A 20798-nucleotide genomic window follows, 5' to 3' on the forward strand; every position below is an offset into this window, starting at 1 on the left:
TAATGGTTTACATAGTGTGATTTGAAGCTAGTAATTCTAGTTTTAATGTCGTGATACAAGTAAAAGTTGTAACAAGTATGGCCCGTACGGTCCGGAGTTACGTCCCACTAAAAGATTCAGGGCTGGTACACAGTCCTGTGAAAAGGGGCCAGCAGCTGCCTGACTAATCAAGTCTGATTAAGTTGAAAAGATATTCAAAGGTTTAAACTCCTTGGATCAATAACTCATTAATGAAATGTTGTCAAAACACGATTGATGCCTCTTTCCAACCAAAGTAAGGTCCTTTTGAGACAGATAAAAAACGTTGCTCTACGTGCAGCCAGCTGTGAGACGAGTGTGTAGGGTTTGTCTGCAGAGTGCAACAGTGAAAAGTGATGCTAAACTATTCAATAACTTCACTCATGTGAAGTGCAGTGTCCCCAAAATTCACACATCAGTGGTTTCCAGTTGGTTATACTTCAACACTTGGCTTTGGAAAAAGGCTTTTGTGGAATTTTGGTGAATGTTTATTGGTAAAAATATTCAATAACTTCATTCTTATACAGTGTAGCATCCCCAAAATCACTTCACACATTAATGGTCTCCTGTTGGTTACGCTACAACAATTAGTTTAAAAAAAAAAAAAAAATGTGCTTACGCATATCTTCGGGGAATTTTCACTGTAAAAAATATTCAATAAATTCATTTTTAAAAAGTGTTATGTCCCCAGATATTCAATAGATTCAATTTTAAACAGTGTTATGTCCCCAAATGTTCAATAGATTCACTTTTAAACAGTGCTATGTCCCCAAATGTTCAATAGATTCACTTTTAAACAATGTTATGTCCCCAAATGTTCAATAGATTCACTTTTAAACAGTGCTATATCCCCAAATGTTCAATAGATTCACTTTTAAACAATGTTATGTCCCCAAATGTTCAATAGATTCACTTTTAAACAGTGCTATGTCCCCAAATGTTCAATAGATTCACTTTTAAACAGTGCTATGTCCCCAAATGTTCAATAGATTCACTTTTAAACAGTGCTATGTCCCCAAATGTTCAATAGATTCACTTTTAAATAGTGTTATGTCCCCAAATGTTCAATAGATTCACTTTTAAACAGTGTTATGTCCCCAAATGTTCAATAGATTCACTTTTAAATAGTGTTATGTCCCCAAATATTCAATAGATTCACTTTTAAACAGTGTTATGTCCCCAAATGTTCAATAGATTCACTTTTAAACAGTGTTATGTCCCCAAATGTTCAATAGATTCACTTTTAAACAATGTTATGTCCCCAAATGTTCAATAGATTCACTTTTAAACAGTGCTATGTCCCCAAATGTTCAATAGATTCACTTTTAAACAGTGCTATGTCCCCAAATGTTCAATAGATTCACTTTTAAACAGTGCTATGTCCCCAAATGTTCAATAGATTCACTTTTAAATAGTGTTATGTCCCCAAATATTCAATAGATTCACTTTTAAACAGTGTTATGTCCCCAAATGTTCAATAGATTCACTTTTAAACAGTGTTATGTCCCCAAATGTTCAATAGATTCACTTTTAAATAGTGTTATGTCCCCAAATGTTCAATAGATTCACTTTTAAACAGTGTTATGTCCCCAAATGTTCAATAGATTCACTTTTAAATAGTGTTATGTCCCCAAATGTTCAATAGATTCACTTTTAAATAGTGTTATGTCCCCAAATGTTCAATAGATTCACTTTTAAATAGTGTTATGTCCCCAAATGTTCAATAGATTCACTTTTAAATAGTGTTATGTCCCCAAATATTCAATAGATTCACTTTTAAATAGTGTTATGTCCCCAAATGTTCAATAGATTCACTTTTAAACAATGTTATGTCCCCAAATATTCAGGAAAATTCACTTTTAAATAGTGTAATATCTCTAAATATTCAATAAATTCACTTTTAAACAGTGTATTATCTCCAAATATCAATAAAGTTGCTCTTAGATAATCCTTTTTTTATGTGGCAGGAGATTTGTAAAACTGTTCAACTGTTGTCAGTCGATTTAAGTGATTTTTTTTTTTCTACTTTTATATTATTATATTATATTTTAATATTGAAATTTTTTTCAACTAGCTTGACGACATGGCCAAATGCAAGTATGATGCTGAATGTTTTAAATTGTGGACCTTGAATTGATGACAAAAGATAAATCTGGACCCTGTGGCTGGACCAGTTGGGAGCCACTGATTTAAATAAATAATTTGCTACACATCACGTGCGGCAAAAAGTGTTTCTCATTTCTGTCTGCACCATACAGGCGTTAAAAAATTGAATGCATGTGTTCAGGGATGCACAAAGCTGGGGTCAGGAGGAGAAGGATCTGCATTAATGAAGGCTGGGGTAGTCGTACCAGCAAGAACTTCAATCTTCTTTCACTCCTGAGTAGCACTAAGTAGTTGAAGAAGTAACTGGTCATAGTAGAAGTAGTAACAGTACCATTTGTGGTTTCTGATGCAGCATTGTCCTTAACCAGCTCTGCTCAGATACAACAAACTGCAGCTGAGCAGGATCTACCCTAAAGGCACCAGAGTGGATTCATCCAACTACAACCCTCAGCTCTTCTGGAACGCCGGCTGTCAGCTGGTGGCTCTCAACTTCCAAACAATTGGTGAGGACGGGTAGAAAAGACATTTATATTACATTCTTTAAATTACGTAGATCCTTTATTCCTTCACACTTTTACATTTATTTTTAAACGCCTAAAAATACAACAAATAATAATAAAGTATGCATTTTAAAGTTTGTTTTATTTCAGCGTAGTTGACTCACCTAAATAAACTTCTGTTACACTCTCCTCTCTCCACAGATTTGTCCATGCAGTTGAACCTGGGCATGTACGAGTACAACGGGAAATGTGGCTTCAGACTCAAACCGGAGTTTATGAGGCGGCCGGACAAACACTTTGACCCTTTCACTGAGAGCACAGTGGATGGGATAGTCGCCAACACGCTGTCTGTAAAGGTGTGTGTGTGTTTGGGTGTTTTATTTGTGTCTGTGAAGCTCTCTCTGTCTCTCTGATCCTTCTTTCTCTGTCTTGCTTTCTTTCCCACTCTGTCCTTCCAGATCATCTCAGGCCAGTTTCTGTCAGATAAGAAAGTAGGCACGTACGTTGAGATCGACATGTTCGGCTTACCGGTGGACACCAAGAGGAAAGCGTTCAAGACCAAGACATCTCAAGGCAACGCTATCAACCCAGTCTGGGAAGAGGAGGCCATTGTCTTCAAGAAGGTCAGACTGTGGTTTTGTGCATATACAAAGTGGTAACATTTTCACTTGAAGCTTAACATAAATATAGGTTTAATCAACTTTATTGGCCGTGTGTGTTGACACAAAGAAGGAATTGTTCTTCAGTTCTCAGTTGCTGCAGGGTATCTTTACACAGTGCGGAGACCAAATTTACATGCAAATTCAAATTCAGACACACATTTACAGCCTGAAATCAAAGCTGAAACTGTTTCAGTAATACTAATAGTAATACAAAACCAATTTCTGAAAATGCACAGGCATATATAAGAGCATACGTTCATATACACACAAGGTAAGAGCTACAAAGTTTGAGCAATGGACTCACATTGAATATAAATAGAAATTATTTCCTTCAAAGATTGTAGCAAAGCAGGAACACAGTGGTGTCATCTTAATGTGAAACTGAGTGCACTTTATACATTTCCTTAGGTTGTTCTGCCCACACTGGCTTCAATAAGGATAGCCGTGTTTGAAGAAGGAGGGAAGTTCATCGGCCACCGAATCATTCCAGTGTCAGCCATCCGTCCAGGTGACAAAGTTTTGTTTCAACACAGTGCTTGTTGTCCACATTATTTTAAACATAAGTTGAATTTGATGATTAAAGGAATGCTCCAGTCGGTTACTCACCGCCTGTTACCATGTTGTCATGAAGAAGACTGTTTTTCTCACATGCCTCCATGGTGACAGAGGAATCCAAAATCCTAGAGAGGAAAAAAAAATTCGAATAATTAAAGTCACAGTGATGAACTACATCAAAATATCCTTTTACAAACTCTCACACATCTCGTGCAGTTTAATCCAAGTCTCTTTTATCCAGTGGTATGCTCAGTACTTCCCAAACAGTCCTTTGAACTAAAAGAGAAACTCAGTGCTCTCTTCAAAGCGAGACTTCATTGATAAAAACAGTAATTTTGCTTCACTGAACACAGGAGCTGCTGGTCTACCACTGCCTCAATCTGAAGTTTGTTTGTCTTTTTGTATGACTTTGGTGTTTTAAAGGGTTTGTTCAGATTCACCAAAGTCACACAATAACACAAACAAACTAACTAATCAAGGCAGCAGTAGACCAGCAGCTCCTGTGTTCAGAGAGGTAAAATTACTGTTGTTGTCAATGGAGTCTGGCTTTGATTAAAGCATAGGAAAGTTTTACTTTTCGTTCAGTTCCCAAAAGTCCAGAAAGGGCTTTCTTTTTGGGAAGCACTGAGCACACGACTGGATAAATGAGACTTTGATTATACTGAGTTGTGTGACTTTGTAAACAGATGTTTTGATATAGTTTTACTTTTGTTAAATGCGGACCCCCGTGACTTAAATTCATCGAGAGTTTTCTCCCTCTTTTTTGGATTCTTCGTTCACTGGAAGCATCTGAGAAAAACAAAGTTTTCTTCTTTAAAGCTGCAGTAGGTAGAAAGCCTGAAAACGGTTGATTTTTGAGTCTCATCTGAGTTAGGTTTCGTTCGTCTCCGCCCTGAGCCCCTCCTACCAGACGAGCACGCGAGTATTTTACCCTACTTGGTTCTATTTCTCCCTCTCTGGGAGCCTCGGCTCTCCCTCTCCGCGCAGCAGCCCTCCCCATCCCTCCCTCGTGGCCCCGCACGTACTCCCGAGCCTCGCTCTCCCTCACCGCGCAGCAGCCCTCCCCATCCCTCCCTCGCGGCCCCGCACATACTCCCTCGGCTCGGCTCTCGCTCTTTGCGGAGAGCCCTCGGCTCCGCTCCCACGGCCGACCCTTGCGCCCTCCGGTCGGGCCCGGCCCCACCTCACCCTTCCCCTCCCTCCGGGGCTCCGTGGAACTGAGTTCTGTCTTCCTATTTTTTGGGTTGTTTAGCCGTGCAGGCAGTTGTAGCCAGTGCTGGAATAGCTATTTTACCTGGTGCACTGTTCGCCATTGCCACTTGCTGTCCCCTTCTGCCAGCGGCACGGGAACGCGCATATGCAGTAGAACAGCCAATAGGAACGCATTGGTCTGAGCTGACCTTTGATTGGTTGATGCACATCGGCACGATACTGATTCTTTAGAAGCTGAACACAGAGCCATGGTGAGGTGCAGAAACCTATTGTTTGTCTCAGACCACTTGATTTACATTATGCTTAGAGGATATTATAACATTTTTACTCAATTATACCAAAACAATGTTGCCTACTGGAGCTTTAATTCAACGTAACACGGCATGAGTAACTGATGTACAAATGTCGTTTGGGGGGTGAAGTAATCCTTTAATTTTACAGTTCTTAGACATGCTGAGAATTCAGGAAATATGAAAAAGCAAACGTAAAATACACCATCAGAGCCCATGAATACATAATAGAAAACAGGGCAGAGACAATACAAAAACATGTTATAAGCCGTGGGTCTTCACTGAAATGTGTTGAAATGTGTGGATGTTTTGCTGCAGTATTCCTGATGTAAGCTGAATTCTTTTTTCTTCACTGACTGACCCTCAATCTGACTCTGCAGGCTATCGCTACATCAGTCTAAGGAACGAGAAGAACCAGTCCCTGACTCTGCCTGCTCTGTTTGTGTATGTAGAAGTAAAGGACTATGTCCCAGACACATTTGCAGGTGAGTCAGAGTTATATACCAAACCAAAAGTAAAGTGTGTTTCATCCAGAAAACACTGCAGGTCCAGAGTCGTGATCAGTGTTACCAAATAGCTGCTCTGTTTCCCTGCTGCTCCTCAGACGTCATCGAAGCCTTGTCCAATCCCATCCGCTATGTCAACCTGATGGAGCAGAGAGCCAATCAGCTGGCTGCTCTCACTTTGGAGGAGGGAGGAGAGGAGGAGGGCGACAAAGAGGTGAGTGTGTGCGCTCTTCTCTCCATCCCACGTGTGTGTATGTGTGTGCTCAAAATCGTGTATGTGTGGAAAGCTTTGGTCCACTGATCAGTTGCTGATTGAGATTAGCGCTCCCTCAGCCAGCTGGCTACTCGCCATGTTGTCAGGAACTAACTGGTTTAGAAATTTAAAACAGATGGTAGGCAGGAAAAGAGGATGCAGACAGAGTGGAGTTCCCTTTCTGTGGCGAAACCATATTAAGATTCAATTTGTAAAGAAGCATCGTGAGGAGGATTTTAATATCACACACTTTAAAACCTACAACCATCCACCAGCTCCACTGCTCTGCAGTGAAAGGATGGATTATGACCACAGCTTGTTTCCAGCACAGATCCCCACAGATATTATCAACAGACTTTTGTTTGGGCCATTTTTCCTTCCCATTGCTTCATGATAAACTGCACTGCAGCCACAGCTGTAGCAGGGTTGTTGCTGCATTTCATCAAGCGTCTTCCAGCTTCCACCCGCAGGCTCTGATTCTAGGATTCCTCTGAGGGGAGGTCTGTTACGTGACTTCATGTAGTTTGATGCTTTGAGGTGTTAGATGCTTGAGGACAAGCTTAGATCCAGAATGTCAAAAATCAGCATGATCTTCTACAAATCTGTTTACAAAGAGTGGATGTGCTGTAGTTTGAGGTTGACACACCAAATCATCTGAATATTCCATGAATGACAGCACAACAGAAATAAAAATAACAATTCCCAAGACCAGGATGCACGCGCATGCGTTTCAGCTTGCTGTTGCAGTCTTGAAAATTGTTTCACTCTATTCAACTGATCGACAGTTAGTGGTGATAATGTGCTGAGCAATGTAGCAATGTGCCGTCCCAGACAAGGAAGAAGAAGCACAAATAGCAGTAAGATGGATGTAAAAAAAATACACAAAATAATTTCTAAAAATTGTCTCGACATCTTTTATGAGGAAGAAAATGCATTCAACACATTTATTAGACTTCAAAATGCACGTCATGATAAACATTTTGATGATTGTAAGCATAACTTTGTTAACAAATAATTCTACCATGTACCTTTAAAGGGTACATTCAGTATTGTCCAGCCAGGACATTATGTTTCCATATTTATGTGTCTAACTGACAAATAGGAACAGCAATGTTTTAAACTGGTCCAGTATGAAGGAAAAGCGCTGTAGTCAACAGCTACAAAACAGGCTGCAGCAAAACCACTCGGGGCATGTTTGCATTCAGTAAAAGTGTTTGATTTTGCCACTGACAGGCTTGGATTGTTTTTCCAAGTGTCTTACAACATTATGGAAAGGATCCCTACAGAGATAGACCTCTTTGTTAAAGTGTAAGATCCTTTGTTTTCAACCAGAAACAGCCCTGAAATTGCTTTCGCCAAACCCACCAGACTCCATTTACATAAACAGTAATTTAAGTGTGTATAGAGGCTGCATGTTTTCACATCTAACTGGGTGAATTGAGGGTTTATTTCAACCAAAGCGGAGTCGGTGACTGTTGGAACAGTGGAAAGATGAACCAAGACAGTTTTTGTGAGTTTTGATTTGTCTCTGTCCTCTTTAAATAAAGTGTGCTGCATGATGGTAAACTTACTGTTGATTCAAACGGGGTCTAGTGGGATTTAGGACAGCAATTTTGGGGCTGTTTCTGGATTTTAAAATATGATCTTACTTTTAAAGGTACACTATATAGAATTGTCGGTGCCGGATTAATTCTCATTTGGCATTTCGCCTCACTATACTTGCATTTTCTTAGCACTGTGTCTCTTGGATGCCTGCTGCTAAAGGTGTGGCTACCTTTTTATAAAGCCCCAACCTCACCTCAGTGCTTTGGGGGTACACACCCATCAACGGCCCAAACATACAACATAAGAAGAAAATACAGGCAGAGGGCAGGGTCTCTGCAGAAAAATACATCACCACACACTTCTAGTAGGTCATAAATGATGACTGAGAGGAAATTACATCTGTATGAGTCAGTACATTGTTTTTTGGGACAATCCTGCATAGTTTGTCTTGAACTAAAAGGGTTTCTTTCTTATAATCAGAGTCAGTCACTGGCAAAAACAAGCACTTTTACTGGACGTAAATTGATGGTACAAACATGCCCCCAGTGGTTCTATTGCGGCCTGTCTCGTAGTTGTAGGCAGTAGCCCTCTGCCATTCCTTTTTGTCACTTGGACACAGAAACATGGGAAAATAGGGTCAAATTTGTACTGACTTACCCTTTAACTCTAACTCTGTCCAAGACACTAAGAATCTCTGGACTACTTCTCACATTAAAGGCACAAACTGACTAACTGCTGACCAACTGAACTGATGTGATGTGATTCCCCGTACACATGTAAGCCAACTATATGAACTCAAACTAGAGCTGGCAGTGACCTTTAACTTCAGTCAGGGCTGCAGTTTGAATGTAACGTAAATGCTAAGCAGCTCAGAAAGTTTTAACAAGTCGTGGCTGCTTGAGAGACTGTGACCTTCTGCTTTGTTCCAAGTGACATATCAGAGGACAGATTACACTGTGAATATCTCACACTAATGGCCCATCAGCATTACAGCAAGAGCAGGAGAATGGTAACCTTGTGAGTGCCGCATTGAGGGTAAAGTCGCAGCAATCTTTGTAAATGGTGTTATTTTGAATGCACTTGATGGAGAATACAGGTAGCGACGGATTAATGTCGGCGCAGTGCAGCCGGGAGCAGACAAAAGGCTGATATGTGAGGAGAGATGTAAGAGGCAAGACAGGACACAGGGTTATCTAGGGTTATAACAAGAGGGGACTGGAAAGAAGGGCTGCTCCTGAGGGGGTTCTTTTATCTGATTTGCCAGCTGATATGATTACCCACGAGGACGGCCGACAGAGCGTTGCTTCATGCTGTGGCCATGGTAACAGTCACCCAAAGTGGTAGAGCATGGGAAGACAGAGCACAGCGTGCAGAGATGAATGTAGAGAGAGTGGGGAAAGAAAGCAGGAGATCTGGCTGGTAACATTTCAGAGATAAGAGCATATAGAGAGAGATTCAGAGGAGCCTCGGGGAAATTAAGATCTGCTGAGCCTCGGCACAGGAAGCAATGTTGAGACTGGGTTACCAAAGCTATGTCTACAAACTATCCTGCAGGACACAGGTACAACAAGAGACTTCTGAGAGCAGACAGCACCACTGCAGGAGGTTTTTGTTCCTGTGTTATAATCGGTTTTTGAGGCTCTGTGACACGGAAGCTCAAATGTATTAGTTGGTGCTATATTCACAGATGTGTCGACTGAATGCTGAATCTTTCATGTGATCGACAGGTGGAGGCAGGAAGTGATGCCCCCTCAGAGTCTAAGGTGGACCAGAGGGTGACGTTGCCTGCAGAGAACGGACTGAGCCACACACCCATCATCGCCCCAAAACCCCCTTCACTGGTCGGCCACCAGCCCCAGTCTGCAGGTACTGTATAAATAGCCAGTCTGCAAATCCCCTCATCACAAGGTGAATGTCTGACAACTTTCTCCATCTTGATAACACCAAATCTGAGGTTATTCTCAGGTTGACAACCACTTAGGTCCACTGGCTTCCAACTTAAAGCCCTCTGCCAGAAATCTTGGCGTAATATTCAACTTTAAACTAGATTTCCATGTTAGAGAGGTTGTCCAATCCTGTTTTTATCAGTTGCAGAATAGCACCAGAATCAAATTGTTTTTGTCAATCCCTAATCTGGAGATGGCTCTTCACATATTTTCCTCATATCATATCGACTATTGCAACTTTCTGTACACACGTCTCTACTGAAATTCTCTTCATTGCCCCCAATTTATACAAAATCGCTTCCTTACTCACTTTTAAGGTCCTGTATGGTTTAGCACCTACTTATATGTCCGAGCTGCTCTCCTCTTATGGCAAACATCGTCATTGTTCCAAAGTCAAAAAAAAAAAGGTGATGCGCATTTGCTGTTAGAGTCCCCAGACTTTGAAATGCCCTGCCTGAGGAGATCAGGCGTGTTGAATTGGTGCCCCAGCATAAATGATTCTTCAAAACACACTTGTACAAAGCTGCTTTCAATTCTTGATTTTGATGCTTTTATCTTTGTTTTTTGGGGTTTTCTTATCATACTTTACTTATTTACTATTAACTCTGTTTGTTTTAACTCTTTATATTGTGTTTACATTTGTGTAGTTTGACCTGTAATATTTGCTCTGCCACCTGATACTCTTTACTCCATATCTTCCATTGCTTTGCTGTGTTTTATATACAACACTTTCTAAACTGGTTTTTGAAAAGTTTTCAAGTTATTATTATTATTGTTTTTTAACTAAAATGTCTCCTGAAGTTCTTAGATGATGAAATAGAGTATTTTGTGTGCTTAAGTAAAATTCAAACCCTTAAATTTTGCACTTTTTCTCATGAAATGTTGCGATAAACTTCCTGTTGTTAATCATGATTATACATCCATAAATTATCTGCCAGTGTCCTATTGACAACAGTGTGAGGATTACATGTTGTAGATTGAAAAACACAACTAAAATAATTTAAATCAGCCTCTAAGATTATATGATGATAACAGAAAATATGTGCTTCCCTGTATCATATTTTGGGAGGGGTAAACATGGTTCAGTTCTTCATATAAATGTTAGTTGCCCCCCCTAGACCATGTTATTTATCCATGTGAAATGAATTTAATTAGAATTAGAATTTATTTCAGTCTGCAAATAGAAATAAGAACATCATGTATTAATCTACAAATTCATTTAAATAAAGTCGCAGCCTCTCATAGAAAATGGCAGATACTTATATTGTACAGTGCAAAACATTACAATAAAGTCATTTAACATAACTTCGACACTAATGCAGTCCGAAAAAGGTGAACGCTGAAGCTACAGCTTATAACACCGACCCTTTAACAGCACATCATATTTAGCAATCAACAACGAAACAAGGCAAAACAGCAACAGACAAAATACAACACACACACACACACACACACACACACACACACAACAACTAACAAAAGGCAGCTTACACACTTAAAGTTCCTGTGCCCTGTTCTGCTACGTCAGTAATACAGTCTGACAATCCATTTTCATATTTGATCAACATGTGAAATACTTCCTCTGTTGTAAATACATAAATCAGAAGCATTTCAGAAGCATTTATTTATATCTAACAGGCAATTCAGCATGTAAACTTGTGTTTTGTATCCAGGTTCATTGAAACCATCAGTGAAGACTGAAGACATCATTCAGAGTGTCCTCACTGGTAAGGGTCTCAAGAAGATTGAGCAAATTGATTTTTGATTGATTTACTTTATGTGGTAGTGATTTATGACAGAATATTCCATTGCTGTTAAGTTTGTAAGACGAAGTAAATCTAACCCTGGTCATTATTTCAGTTGGGCTGCACAATATATTGCCTTTTTTAACTTTTGTGTTCAGGTCGATGTTTAATTTGTTCAATAAAAGAATGTCAGACATAATTTCCTTTATTTTTTTTAATACGGCAAGCAATTTGTTGCATTGTATCCGTGTACTGAAAGCAACAGAAAGGCAGAACTGAGTAGACTTTAATATCTGTTTATTTATTTATTGCAAGTAGTGTCATTATCGTGATATTCAACAACGGTATCATATGTTTTCCTAATATTGTGCAGCCCTAGTGTCAGTAATTTGATAAGTTAGTGTTGTACAAATTAATTCAAATATTTTTTTAACCAGAAATGTACAGTGTTTGTCTGTAAAGTGTTGCTGTGGTTTAGGAAATCCACTGTCAAAAGTAAAGTAAAACAATATGCTGTAATATGAGTCAGACAGTATGTGTTGTATATACAGTTCTATAGAGCTATAGTGTGAGAACTGTGTTGTTATTCATCACTCTACTGCAACTCCTAAAACTGCTGATAACCTCAGCAACCAAGCAGTTGCTAAGCAGCGACATCACGGGTGTTTATGTACTGCATTCCCAAAATATCAATATAAACTGATTTGCATTTGACAGTTAAAACAAGTTTTACAACATATCCAGTCCGTCACCTTTCTCTGTTGCTCCTTCATTCTGCCTTCAGAGTTAGAGGCTCAGACGGTGGAGGAGTTGAAGCAGCAGAAGGGTTTTGTTCGAGAGCAGAGGAAGCAGTACAAGGAGATGAAGGAGCTGGTCCGGAAACATCACCGCAAAACCAGCGAGCTGATCAAAGAGCACACGGCCCGTGTGTCCGAGCTACAGAGCCAGCACCAGCGGCGGCGCTCTGCCCTGCAGAAGAGCCACAAACGAGATGGTAAGAAAAGGTAGGTGGCCCTCCTCTTCTCCTTCTCCTCTTAAACTGTCCCACTGTTCATCTCTTCCCTTTGAAGTCTTTGCCTTTTGCTGTATCATCTGCACTGCAAGCCACCAAAAACACATCAACATTACTAAGAAACAAAGAGGCTTTTAGCTTTTGTTTTTCTACAACTGACTGGCAACATGTGGACGTTAGCAGTTAACATTTTAACCAAATAATATACGAAGAGAGAAGGCTTTCTCTTTTCTCAGTCTCTGTCTTAGTTGAAAGTCATTTTGGGAATGACATAAATTACTATCTGAGGCAATAATAGATGAGGCAGGTTCACAGAAAGTGTGAATGCCATGAAACTTAAAGGAACGGTGTGTAAGATTTAGGGGAGTTAATGGAATCTAACAGTGAAGATTTCAGATTGCAACCATCTGAAACTTCTCCTGGTTAGAATTCAGTCATTGTTTATTGTTTAGAAGGTTTATGCCAGGAGCTGAATTATCCACAGAGGCCTCTTCCTCTCCAAAGAAACGGACCAGGTGATTAAAACCGGTAAAAACACTGATAAAGGTAGTTTGACATTACAAATCAGTGTTTCTCTGATGTAGTACGGCTCCTCGGAGATGGGACACACGCCCAGGTCCTGCTGTGTGTCCTCACCTTTTTTCTCTGATAACTTAAGATTCAGACGTTCAGGAGCTGAATCATCTGTTCTCCTCCTCTCCAAAACAAATGGACCAGGGGTCACATTTATAAACATTGCATACACACAAAACAAGGCCTGAAAGAGGCAAACGCCACCTCCCATGCAAAAGTTGTGATATATAAAAACAGACTTGATGGGATGTGGGACTTTGACACACACCTTTTTTTATACATTTTTTGTACGGGTCCTACGTACTGTTTTATAAATGAGTAGAAACACAATGTACTAGTTGTTTCATGTTAACAAAATCTGGATTTTTTTCCGACACTGTTCATCACTGGGGCTGCTAACACGGAGGGTGACGCAAAAACATGATTAAACGTATCTAGAGCCAGTGTAGGGTTTGTCCTTTCTGGGCTATCGTAGAAACATAGCGATGCAACATGAACAGTTCTTATTTACAAGTGATTAAACACTAATGAAAACATACTTATTATAGTGTTCCATTTCTGCCAATATATCCCCCTACATCCTGTACACTGGGCCTTTAAATTACAATGCATGGAAAAATAACTTCTTGACAACATATATTATACATGCAGTGATGGTGTATGAATTTTCCTTTCTTTGTCTATTTCTTTATTTCCGTCTTCCATCTACAGAAACACACAAAACATAATTAGAATCCACTGCTGCACTTTGTGTTACTCTAAAACAAACAGAGCAGAGCAGATGTCGCCCTCTTCAGAGAGAAGAGAAGGGCTGAGCTATGTGTAGAATAAGAATGAGTGGATACCTCAGAGCCTCAGGGACCTGTTCGGGGCCCTCAAGAGTCCATCAAACTCTGAAGCAGCAGTACTCAGCACACAGCAAAGATTACAGTCCTCTCAGCAAGTGTGGACCACAGAGGCCACTACATGAGACAGATAACACATTTTAAGCAATTTACCTCAAGGTAGAAGATAAGACTTCCTCCTGATGTTTGAAGTAACGTCAGTGTTTATAGCACCAACTCCTGAAAAGTTTAATTTGATGGCCAGTGATGTCATGAGGCTTTCCATGTAAATATATGTGTTACTAATGTTTTATTTAGATAGATTAGAAGATTTAAAGAATTCATTTTCAATGTCCAGTTATAGAATGAGTTAGGACCACTCTGCTGAAAAAGGAGGAATCCTAACTTCTGGATGTTCTGATCATGTGTGTGGCTGTGTGTTTGTCTGCACGCGTGTGTGTCTTCAGTCGGTCCGAGCACTCTCTGTCGACCCTGGACCAGGACCTGGGTGATCTGGATCAGGAGTGCAGCCAGAGGCTCGCAGAGCTGAAGGAGCAGCAGCAGCAACAGCTCCTCACACTTCGCCAGGAGCAGTACTACAGCGAGAAGTACCAGAAACGAGAGCACATCAAGCAGGTACTCATAAACACACACTTCAAATACACACATACATATATAAATAGTAGATGTCCGGGCAGCTGGGTTGGCTAGTGGTTTAATAAACAGTAATTAACAGGACTATAATATATCTGTTTCTGTTTTCACTTCACTTTTAAGAGACACCATATCTACACCTCTCCTGTCAACACCTGATTTCTAGTGTCCTCCTATGGACACTACTGACAGTATGGAGTACAGGCAGATTCTTTTGAGATCTATTTGTATGCACATGCAACACCTCAGTTCACTTTAGAGCCATTCTCTTGTGACATTGCCTCATAATTATCAAATCTGTGAGAACAAACGTTAAGATTCATCTCATATCTGCTCCAGACAAAACTATGCTGCTCCCCAGAGGCCCATAAAGTGTTTTATAATTATAGTTAGTATGTTCTGCTTATATATGGATTGAAGACTTGAAGCTCTATTCCACATGTCATTTATGGCCATCACACTTGTAGCTAATGTCCTACATGACTCTTCTGACCTATCACAATGTCGCATGTTCATATGAAATGTGACCAGTGTTTCAAATAATGAAGTAAACATATGTGAAAGTAATCCTTGTAAGCAAAATTCTCAGGCTTCAGACTTCTGAATGCTCTTTTTCCAGTGCTTATTTCTACTTGGACCACAAGCTGAGGTCAGATTGTGGCAGGTTTCTTTATATGGTCATGTGCTCCAGACATGCTACTCTAACTGATTACATAACCTACACTGCTACATGTAGCTACTTGCTAACATCAGAGAAAAATATAATCTTGGTTGCTGATGTTGTTCATTTTTTACCCAATTTTGGATCATATTCCTGCATGTCCAAATGTGTTTAAAAGTTTTTATTGTTTATTTGTTGTTTTTTATGTTGTAGAAAGTGCCGTAATACATATTACAGCTACATGTAGCTACATGCTAATGTCAGGGAAACATGTAATCTTGGTTGCTGATGTTGTTAATTGTGTTCGAAGAGCAGGACTTAGGAAAGGGTCAGACTGGCCAATCATTGTGTAGCATCAGCCAGCTCCAACAAGGGTCCAACAACAACACAGCTGTGCTCCATTGACTCTAATGCACAATGTTGTGCCTGGGGCACGTCACGTATTAATGATACTCGTAACCTGGAGAGGTTGGAAAAAGATATACGTTTCTTCCCTGTTCCAAAACCAAAATCAGACCCTGAAAAGTGTAGGGTTAGCTAGCTAGCTACTGAAGATATAGCCTACTGAATGTATACACATGCTACAGGAACCAGTGAAGGGAAGCAGGGAAACTTTGCGGATAGTCAACCAGCTGGGTCCGTGTGCTGGCAGCGAAGCCAAACACTGTTCATCTGCACACACTGTGATGCCACACAGCTGGTTCAGTATCAGCCAAGTTTCCCTTTATATTCATTGTCTTGTGTGTCGATCAGCAGTGATGTGGTGGTTCACTTGTACACTGTGATCTGTAGCCTATAGTTCGGCTTTAGCTTCTAACTGTCTTTGTCTTTTTAACCTGTTGTTGCTGCTGAGTCAGTTTGACATCCTGGATATATCCTTCAAACACAGACTGTAGACCCCTCTGTCTGCTTCTCTCTGGAGTCACTCTTTCATTTCTCCAAAAATATGATGATAATATTTCTTCAGGGAGTGCAGTTAGTGACAGTGTGGGCTCAATTTCTCCAAGATTTTGGATCATATTCTTGCTGGAACTGTCTAGTTGTGAAGATTTTAATTTTGAAGTTTTCATCTTTGACTTTTCTCACTAGAAAATGCCACTATACTCTGTTGCAGTCATTCCACCGCTGCAATGACAATGCAGGGGCACCGAGTTGTAAATGCTGACCAGTCTGAGGAGACAGGGCTTTTTTGGGGGAGGTCTTCAAGAGACAGGCCTTAAATGTTGAATATGGGCCCTCCAGCACAGACTGTATGAAGAAAATGAAGTGTTTCTGAACATTAAAGCATGTAAACAAATACATGTATCTGAACACAAGTATAAATAGGTCCCTTTCGAGTCTTATTGATTATATAAAAATACATAATGTTGAAGTATGTACAGTGGGATAGACAGGCACACATATGTCTCACACATACAAGAGCTTTCAAAGACTTGTGTTGGACTGTCCTAAATCTCAGAAAGGCTAACACAGACTAATGACTGAACAAATGAATGAGTGAATGTTGCTGTAAACTCCAGGTGACACCCCCCCCCCTCCTCTAGAATATTACAGCCATCATTCTGCTGCCTGTGCACATGTTCTGTTGTATGGTGTGGAAAAATGAATGTCTTCTGCTCCAGTGCTCCTGCACAGTGAGCACAGCTGAGGTGTCAGGAAGGGTTATTCAAGCAAAAGACAACAAGCGTAATGGAGATCGGGTTGTTTCCCTGATCTGAGCGTTGTTTAATTATGAGCTCAGCGAATGTAGCTTGAATTAAAGTGACTAAAATAATCACGAATCAAAAGCAAGTGTCTCACTCTCTTTACTTATGACTCTCTCTTTGTGTCTCTCTGTCTCTGTAGCTGGTTGAGAAGCTGACCACGATCGCAGAGGAGTGCCAGAGTGCTCAGCTCAAAAAGCTCAGAGACATCTGTGAGAAGTAAGACTCTGTTCAACACACACATTCATAAAGCACAAACCACTCCTGTAATTTCAGAGATATATATTGTATCTTCCTCTCCGTCTCACCATCTGCAGAGAAAAGAAGGATCTGAAGAAGAAAATGGACAAGAAAAGACAAGAGAAGATCAATGAAGCCAAATCTAAAGACAAGAACATGACAGAGGAGTGAGTATCTCATTTTGGAATGTTAATTGTTATATTTGTACGACCACTAGATGTCAGTACACACCAAAGATTCAGGACTGGTTGACTTGATTAAATTCTCCCCACAGAGAGAAGCTGGAGATCAACAGATCGTTTGTCAACGAGGTGGTGCAGTACATCAAACGGGTAAGAGAGGATATGGTCTATAGCCCATAATAATCACCAAATGATGTGCCATTAGTGTCATACTGTGGTTAAAGACATGTGATTTGACTCAAAACATCATTTAAATTTCACTCCTACAATACGCCTCTACCTGCAGTACTAAATAATTGTGACATGGTGATATATTATTGATGATATGCAAACACCTTATAGCGTCTGTGTTTGTTTGTTTGTTTGTGTGTAGTTGGAAGACGCACAGAGTAAAAGGCAGGAGAGACTACTGGAGAAGCACAAGGACATCCGCCAGCAGATCGTGGACGAAAGGCCAAAGGTAAGACCTTCATCAAGACAACGTAAATGAAACTCAAATGTGGAATAACTCTTGATGTGGGATGTGTTTGTTGATTCTGTACACTCTGATATTTTTCATTAATTCCATCACATTGTCACCACAGCTTATTTTTTAAGTTGCTGGTCTGTTGCATGGCAGGATCCACAGTCAGGGAGTCCAGGGTGCACGGCTCGGCATGTCTTTGAATCCCCGCATGCACAAAAACAATGTAAAAAGACATTTTCCCAGTATTGACTGGTGCGGCTACAGATATTGAAACAGCAATAAACATCTTAAATATTAATATTTTTTAATAAATATGTTAAGGTTTTTATTCAGTGGTGGAATGTAACTAAGTACATTTACTCAAGTACTCTACTTAAGTATAATTTTGAGATACTTTGGTTGAATATATCCATTTTCTGCTACTTTATACTTCTACTCTGCTACATCTCTGAGGGAAATATTGTACTTTTTACTCCACTACATGTGTTTGATCATTTTAGTTACTTTTCATATTCAGATTATGAATACAAAATAACAAAGCTAATAAAGCATGACATACACACAGCTATATAATAGCAATAATAGCAAATTATATAATAAATAAAAACAGTAAAACACAGTGTGCAATGTGTAGATATTACACATGATCATTGTTTGTTTAGTGTTCTTACAGCCCAGAGAAAGAAACTATTCGTTAGTCTACAATTATAATCCAACAGTACGATATATATCAATCTGAAATGGACCAATTTTACATTATTAGTACTTTTACTTTTGGTTTGATGCTAGTACTTATGTCAGTGTTCCCTTAAAGAGTCTTAAAAGGCATTGCATTCATTAATCTTAAAATAAGACCTTAATTGGTATTAAAAAGTCTTAAATCAATCTTTCAAAAGTCTTAAAATACTCAGACATGGGAGGCAGAATTTTATGAATTGAATTTTTTGACATTGCATCGTAAAATCTTTTATATGTATTTTTAAGTTTTGGTCATTTTAAAATTGGTTTTTTTTTCATTCTTAGTGGCATTTAAAAAGTCTAAAAAAGTCTTAAATCTAACTTGCTTTAAACTGTAGGAACTCTGTTGTACTTTTACTCAAGTAAAATTTCAATGCAGGACTTTTCCTGTTATAAAAGAGTATTTCTACTTTACTTAAATAGAATATCTGAGTACTTCTTCCACCACTGCCTTTTACTGGTTGGTTAATCTATTAAAACGTAGACTTTACACAGCTTTAGGGTCAGTATTTTACTTTCTAGAACACTGAAGGACAACATGGATGTTTCATAAGCCGTGGTCAGAAACATAACTTCAGTTTAATGTGACTAAATGTCCTTGAACTGAACTTTATCTCTAACTGAGCACTTGCTGTCGATTTCCACCACTGGGGGGCGACCTGGCCCAGGCTTAGTGAGATATGTCTGCAAAACTGCAAGATGACCTCTAAATACAAAATCTTTGTTCTGATCTGAGCATATGTCACCCCTGGTTTGAAACCAATCCCTGCTGTGCTGTTCATGGTTGCATACAGTATACACAGAATGTGAAAGAGTTGTTTGGTTGTATATTAGTGAAAAGTGCCTTGTAACATACAGTCGAGCTCCCTCACTGCGGCTGCAACAGTCCTTGGCTTTTGTTAGTAAAGCATTTCTACAGTCAGGATGCGTCTCTGCTTTATGCTGCACATACACAGATTTATTATGAGGTGGATGCTTCAGTGTGCCTACAGGAGTTTTAGCATGGCTGCTTTTTCCTATATGAGTTGCACAGATCCAACTTTGTCATTGTGACTGTCATTGTAGGACGACTGTGCAGCTGAAGAGCATGGTAAGACCATCATTGCATCCCAGTGTTCAGCATTAATATAGCATCAGTGTGGCAGTATTAATATGCAAGCTTTTATACACCTGGGCCTCAACAAGTGACTGCGCATTGCATCTCTGTAACGGCTGAGACCTGCCGAGCATTACTACAGTGCAGATGACTGAATGAATATGTGCTCTCTTTTTTTTGGACAAATACAGCGGGGTTGTATTGCTGAGAATTCCGGTGTAATCTGCATAGCATGGAAGCATAAATATTTAATAGGGACAGCAGATTGGCCTGTGTGTAGTGAGATCACACCCCAGTCGGAGAGCTCGTATTTGCACATGGCGATGTCCTTGAGGAAGATCATAGAAACCAACCTCAAGGAAAGAACTTCACCACTCTGGGTTACCAAGGAGGTATATTAAATCAACCTTGACAGAATGTTTTATGAGAAGGAAACTGTAAATGTCTCAGGCTCTGCTAGCTCACAATGTTGCACAGGATCTCTGGATCCCATCACAAGGAACAGTTTGTACTATTAATCCATTATACTAATAACAGGCGTGTAGCTTGTCACAATTAGAGATGAAACTTTGAAAATGTCACATCACAATTATAGACTATTTCAGAATTGACAACTTACGCATTTTAATTGGATCCAAGTGTATTTTCTGTCAGAGTGTTTTGCAGTGTCTCGTATTGGATACTTCCATGAGTACACTCGCATGCAGTACACTGCGCACACTGTGTTCTTATTTGCATAATGCACATATTTGACAGGGTAGGGTTGTCTCAGATCAAACACGTCTGTTGCGCACTTAACAGACATGACAGTCACAAGATTTGACAGGTTTTCTTCTTCTGCTTGCAAAGTGCAAGCGGGCGGAGTATAGAGCGAGTTTTTCTGTAGGCTGACGCAGAAGTTAGCTTCATCCTGGTTCCTTCATCAAAAAGCCTATGGTATGTTTTTTTATTGGATTTTGCAGAAAATAAACTATGTGACAAACTAACATTAAGGGTACTTTTATGTTTTGCTCGGCAACATAATCTTCTCAAATCAACCACTTTCATGATCATTAGCATAAAGACGCTGTCATGCAGTGGTCGGCGTGATGAAGTTCTGCAGTCGCATTTGGCCACTTGTTAGCAATCACCTTTTTTAAGACCCATTGAAGCTTTAAAATGCACGAGTGGGGCATTTACTGATGTATTTTATGTTGTAGAACAAAACGTGGAAGTCTCTTAAGCTTGTGTTAAACACGAACCTTATTTCCTCTAACCAAAAATCCATTGACTTTAAGACGAGGGAACCCTGAGTGCTAAAATGCTAACTCA

The 20798-nt window shown here is 39.8% G+C and overlaps 1 protein-coding gene across 3 annotated transcripts in view; it reads left to right on the forward strand.

Annotated features, from left to right (window-relative positions):
- The window catches only part of LOC126398821 (1-phosphatidylinositol 4,5-bisphosphate phosphodiesterase beta-1), a 207704-nt gene that overhangs the window by 160708 nt on the left and 26198 nt on the right, over nt 1-20798 (forward strand). The window contains exons 19-33 of one of the 3 annotated variants that reach the window (XM_050058428.1): nt 2503-2627; nt 2826-2980; nt 3083-3247; nt 3695-3794; nt 5724-5828; nt 5948-6063; nt 9375-9513; nt 11267-11320; nt 12123-12342; nt 14215-14383; nt 16908-16984; nt 17083-17172; nt 17280-17337; nt 17561-17647; nt 19457-19481. In XM_050058428.1, the coding sequence (XP_049914385.1) occupies nt 2503-2627; nt 2826-2980; nt 3083-3247; nt 3695-3794; nt 5724-5828; nt 5948-6063; nt 9375-9513; nt 11267-11320; nt 12123-12342; nt 14215-14383; nt 16908-16984; nt 17083-17172; nt 17280-17337; nt 17561-17647; nt 19457-19481 (1685 nt within the window). Of the gene's footprint in view, nt 1-2502; nt 2628-2825; nt 2981-3082; nt 3248-3694; nt 3795-5723; nt 5829-5947; nt 6064-9374; nt 9514-11266; nt 11321-12122; nt 12343-14214; nt 14384-16907; nt 16985-17082; nt 17173-17279; nt 17338-17560; nt 17648-19456; nt 19482-20798 lie in introns of those variants that run through there. The other 2 variants (XM_050058427.1, XR_007570817.1) reach the window with 2 other exon arrangements.

Source organism: Epinephelus moara, chromosome 12 (assembly GCF_006386435.1).
Source record: "Epinephelus moara isolate mb chromosome 12, YSFRI_EMoa_1.0, whole genome shotgun sequence".
In the NCBI taxonomy this organism is placed as follows: domain Eukaryota; kingdom Metazoa; phylum Chordata; class Actinopteri; order Perciformes; family Serranidae; genus Epinephelus; species Epinephelus moara.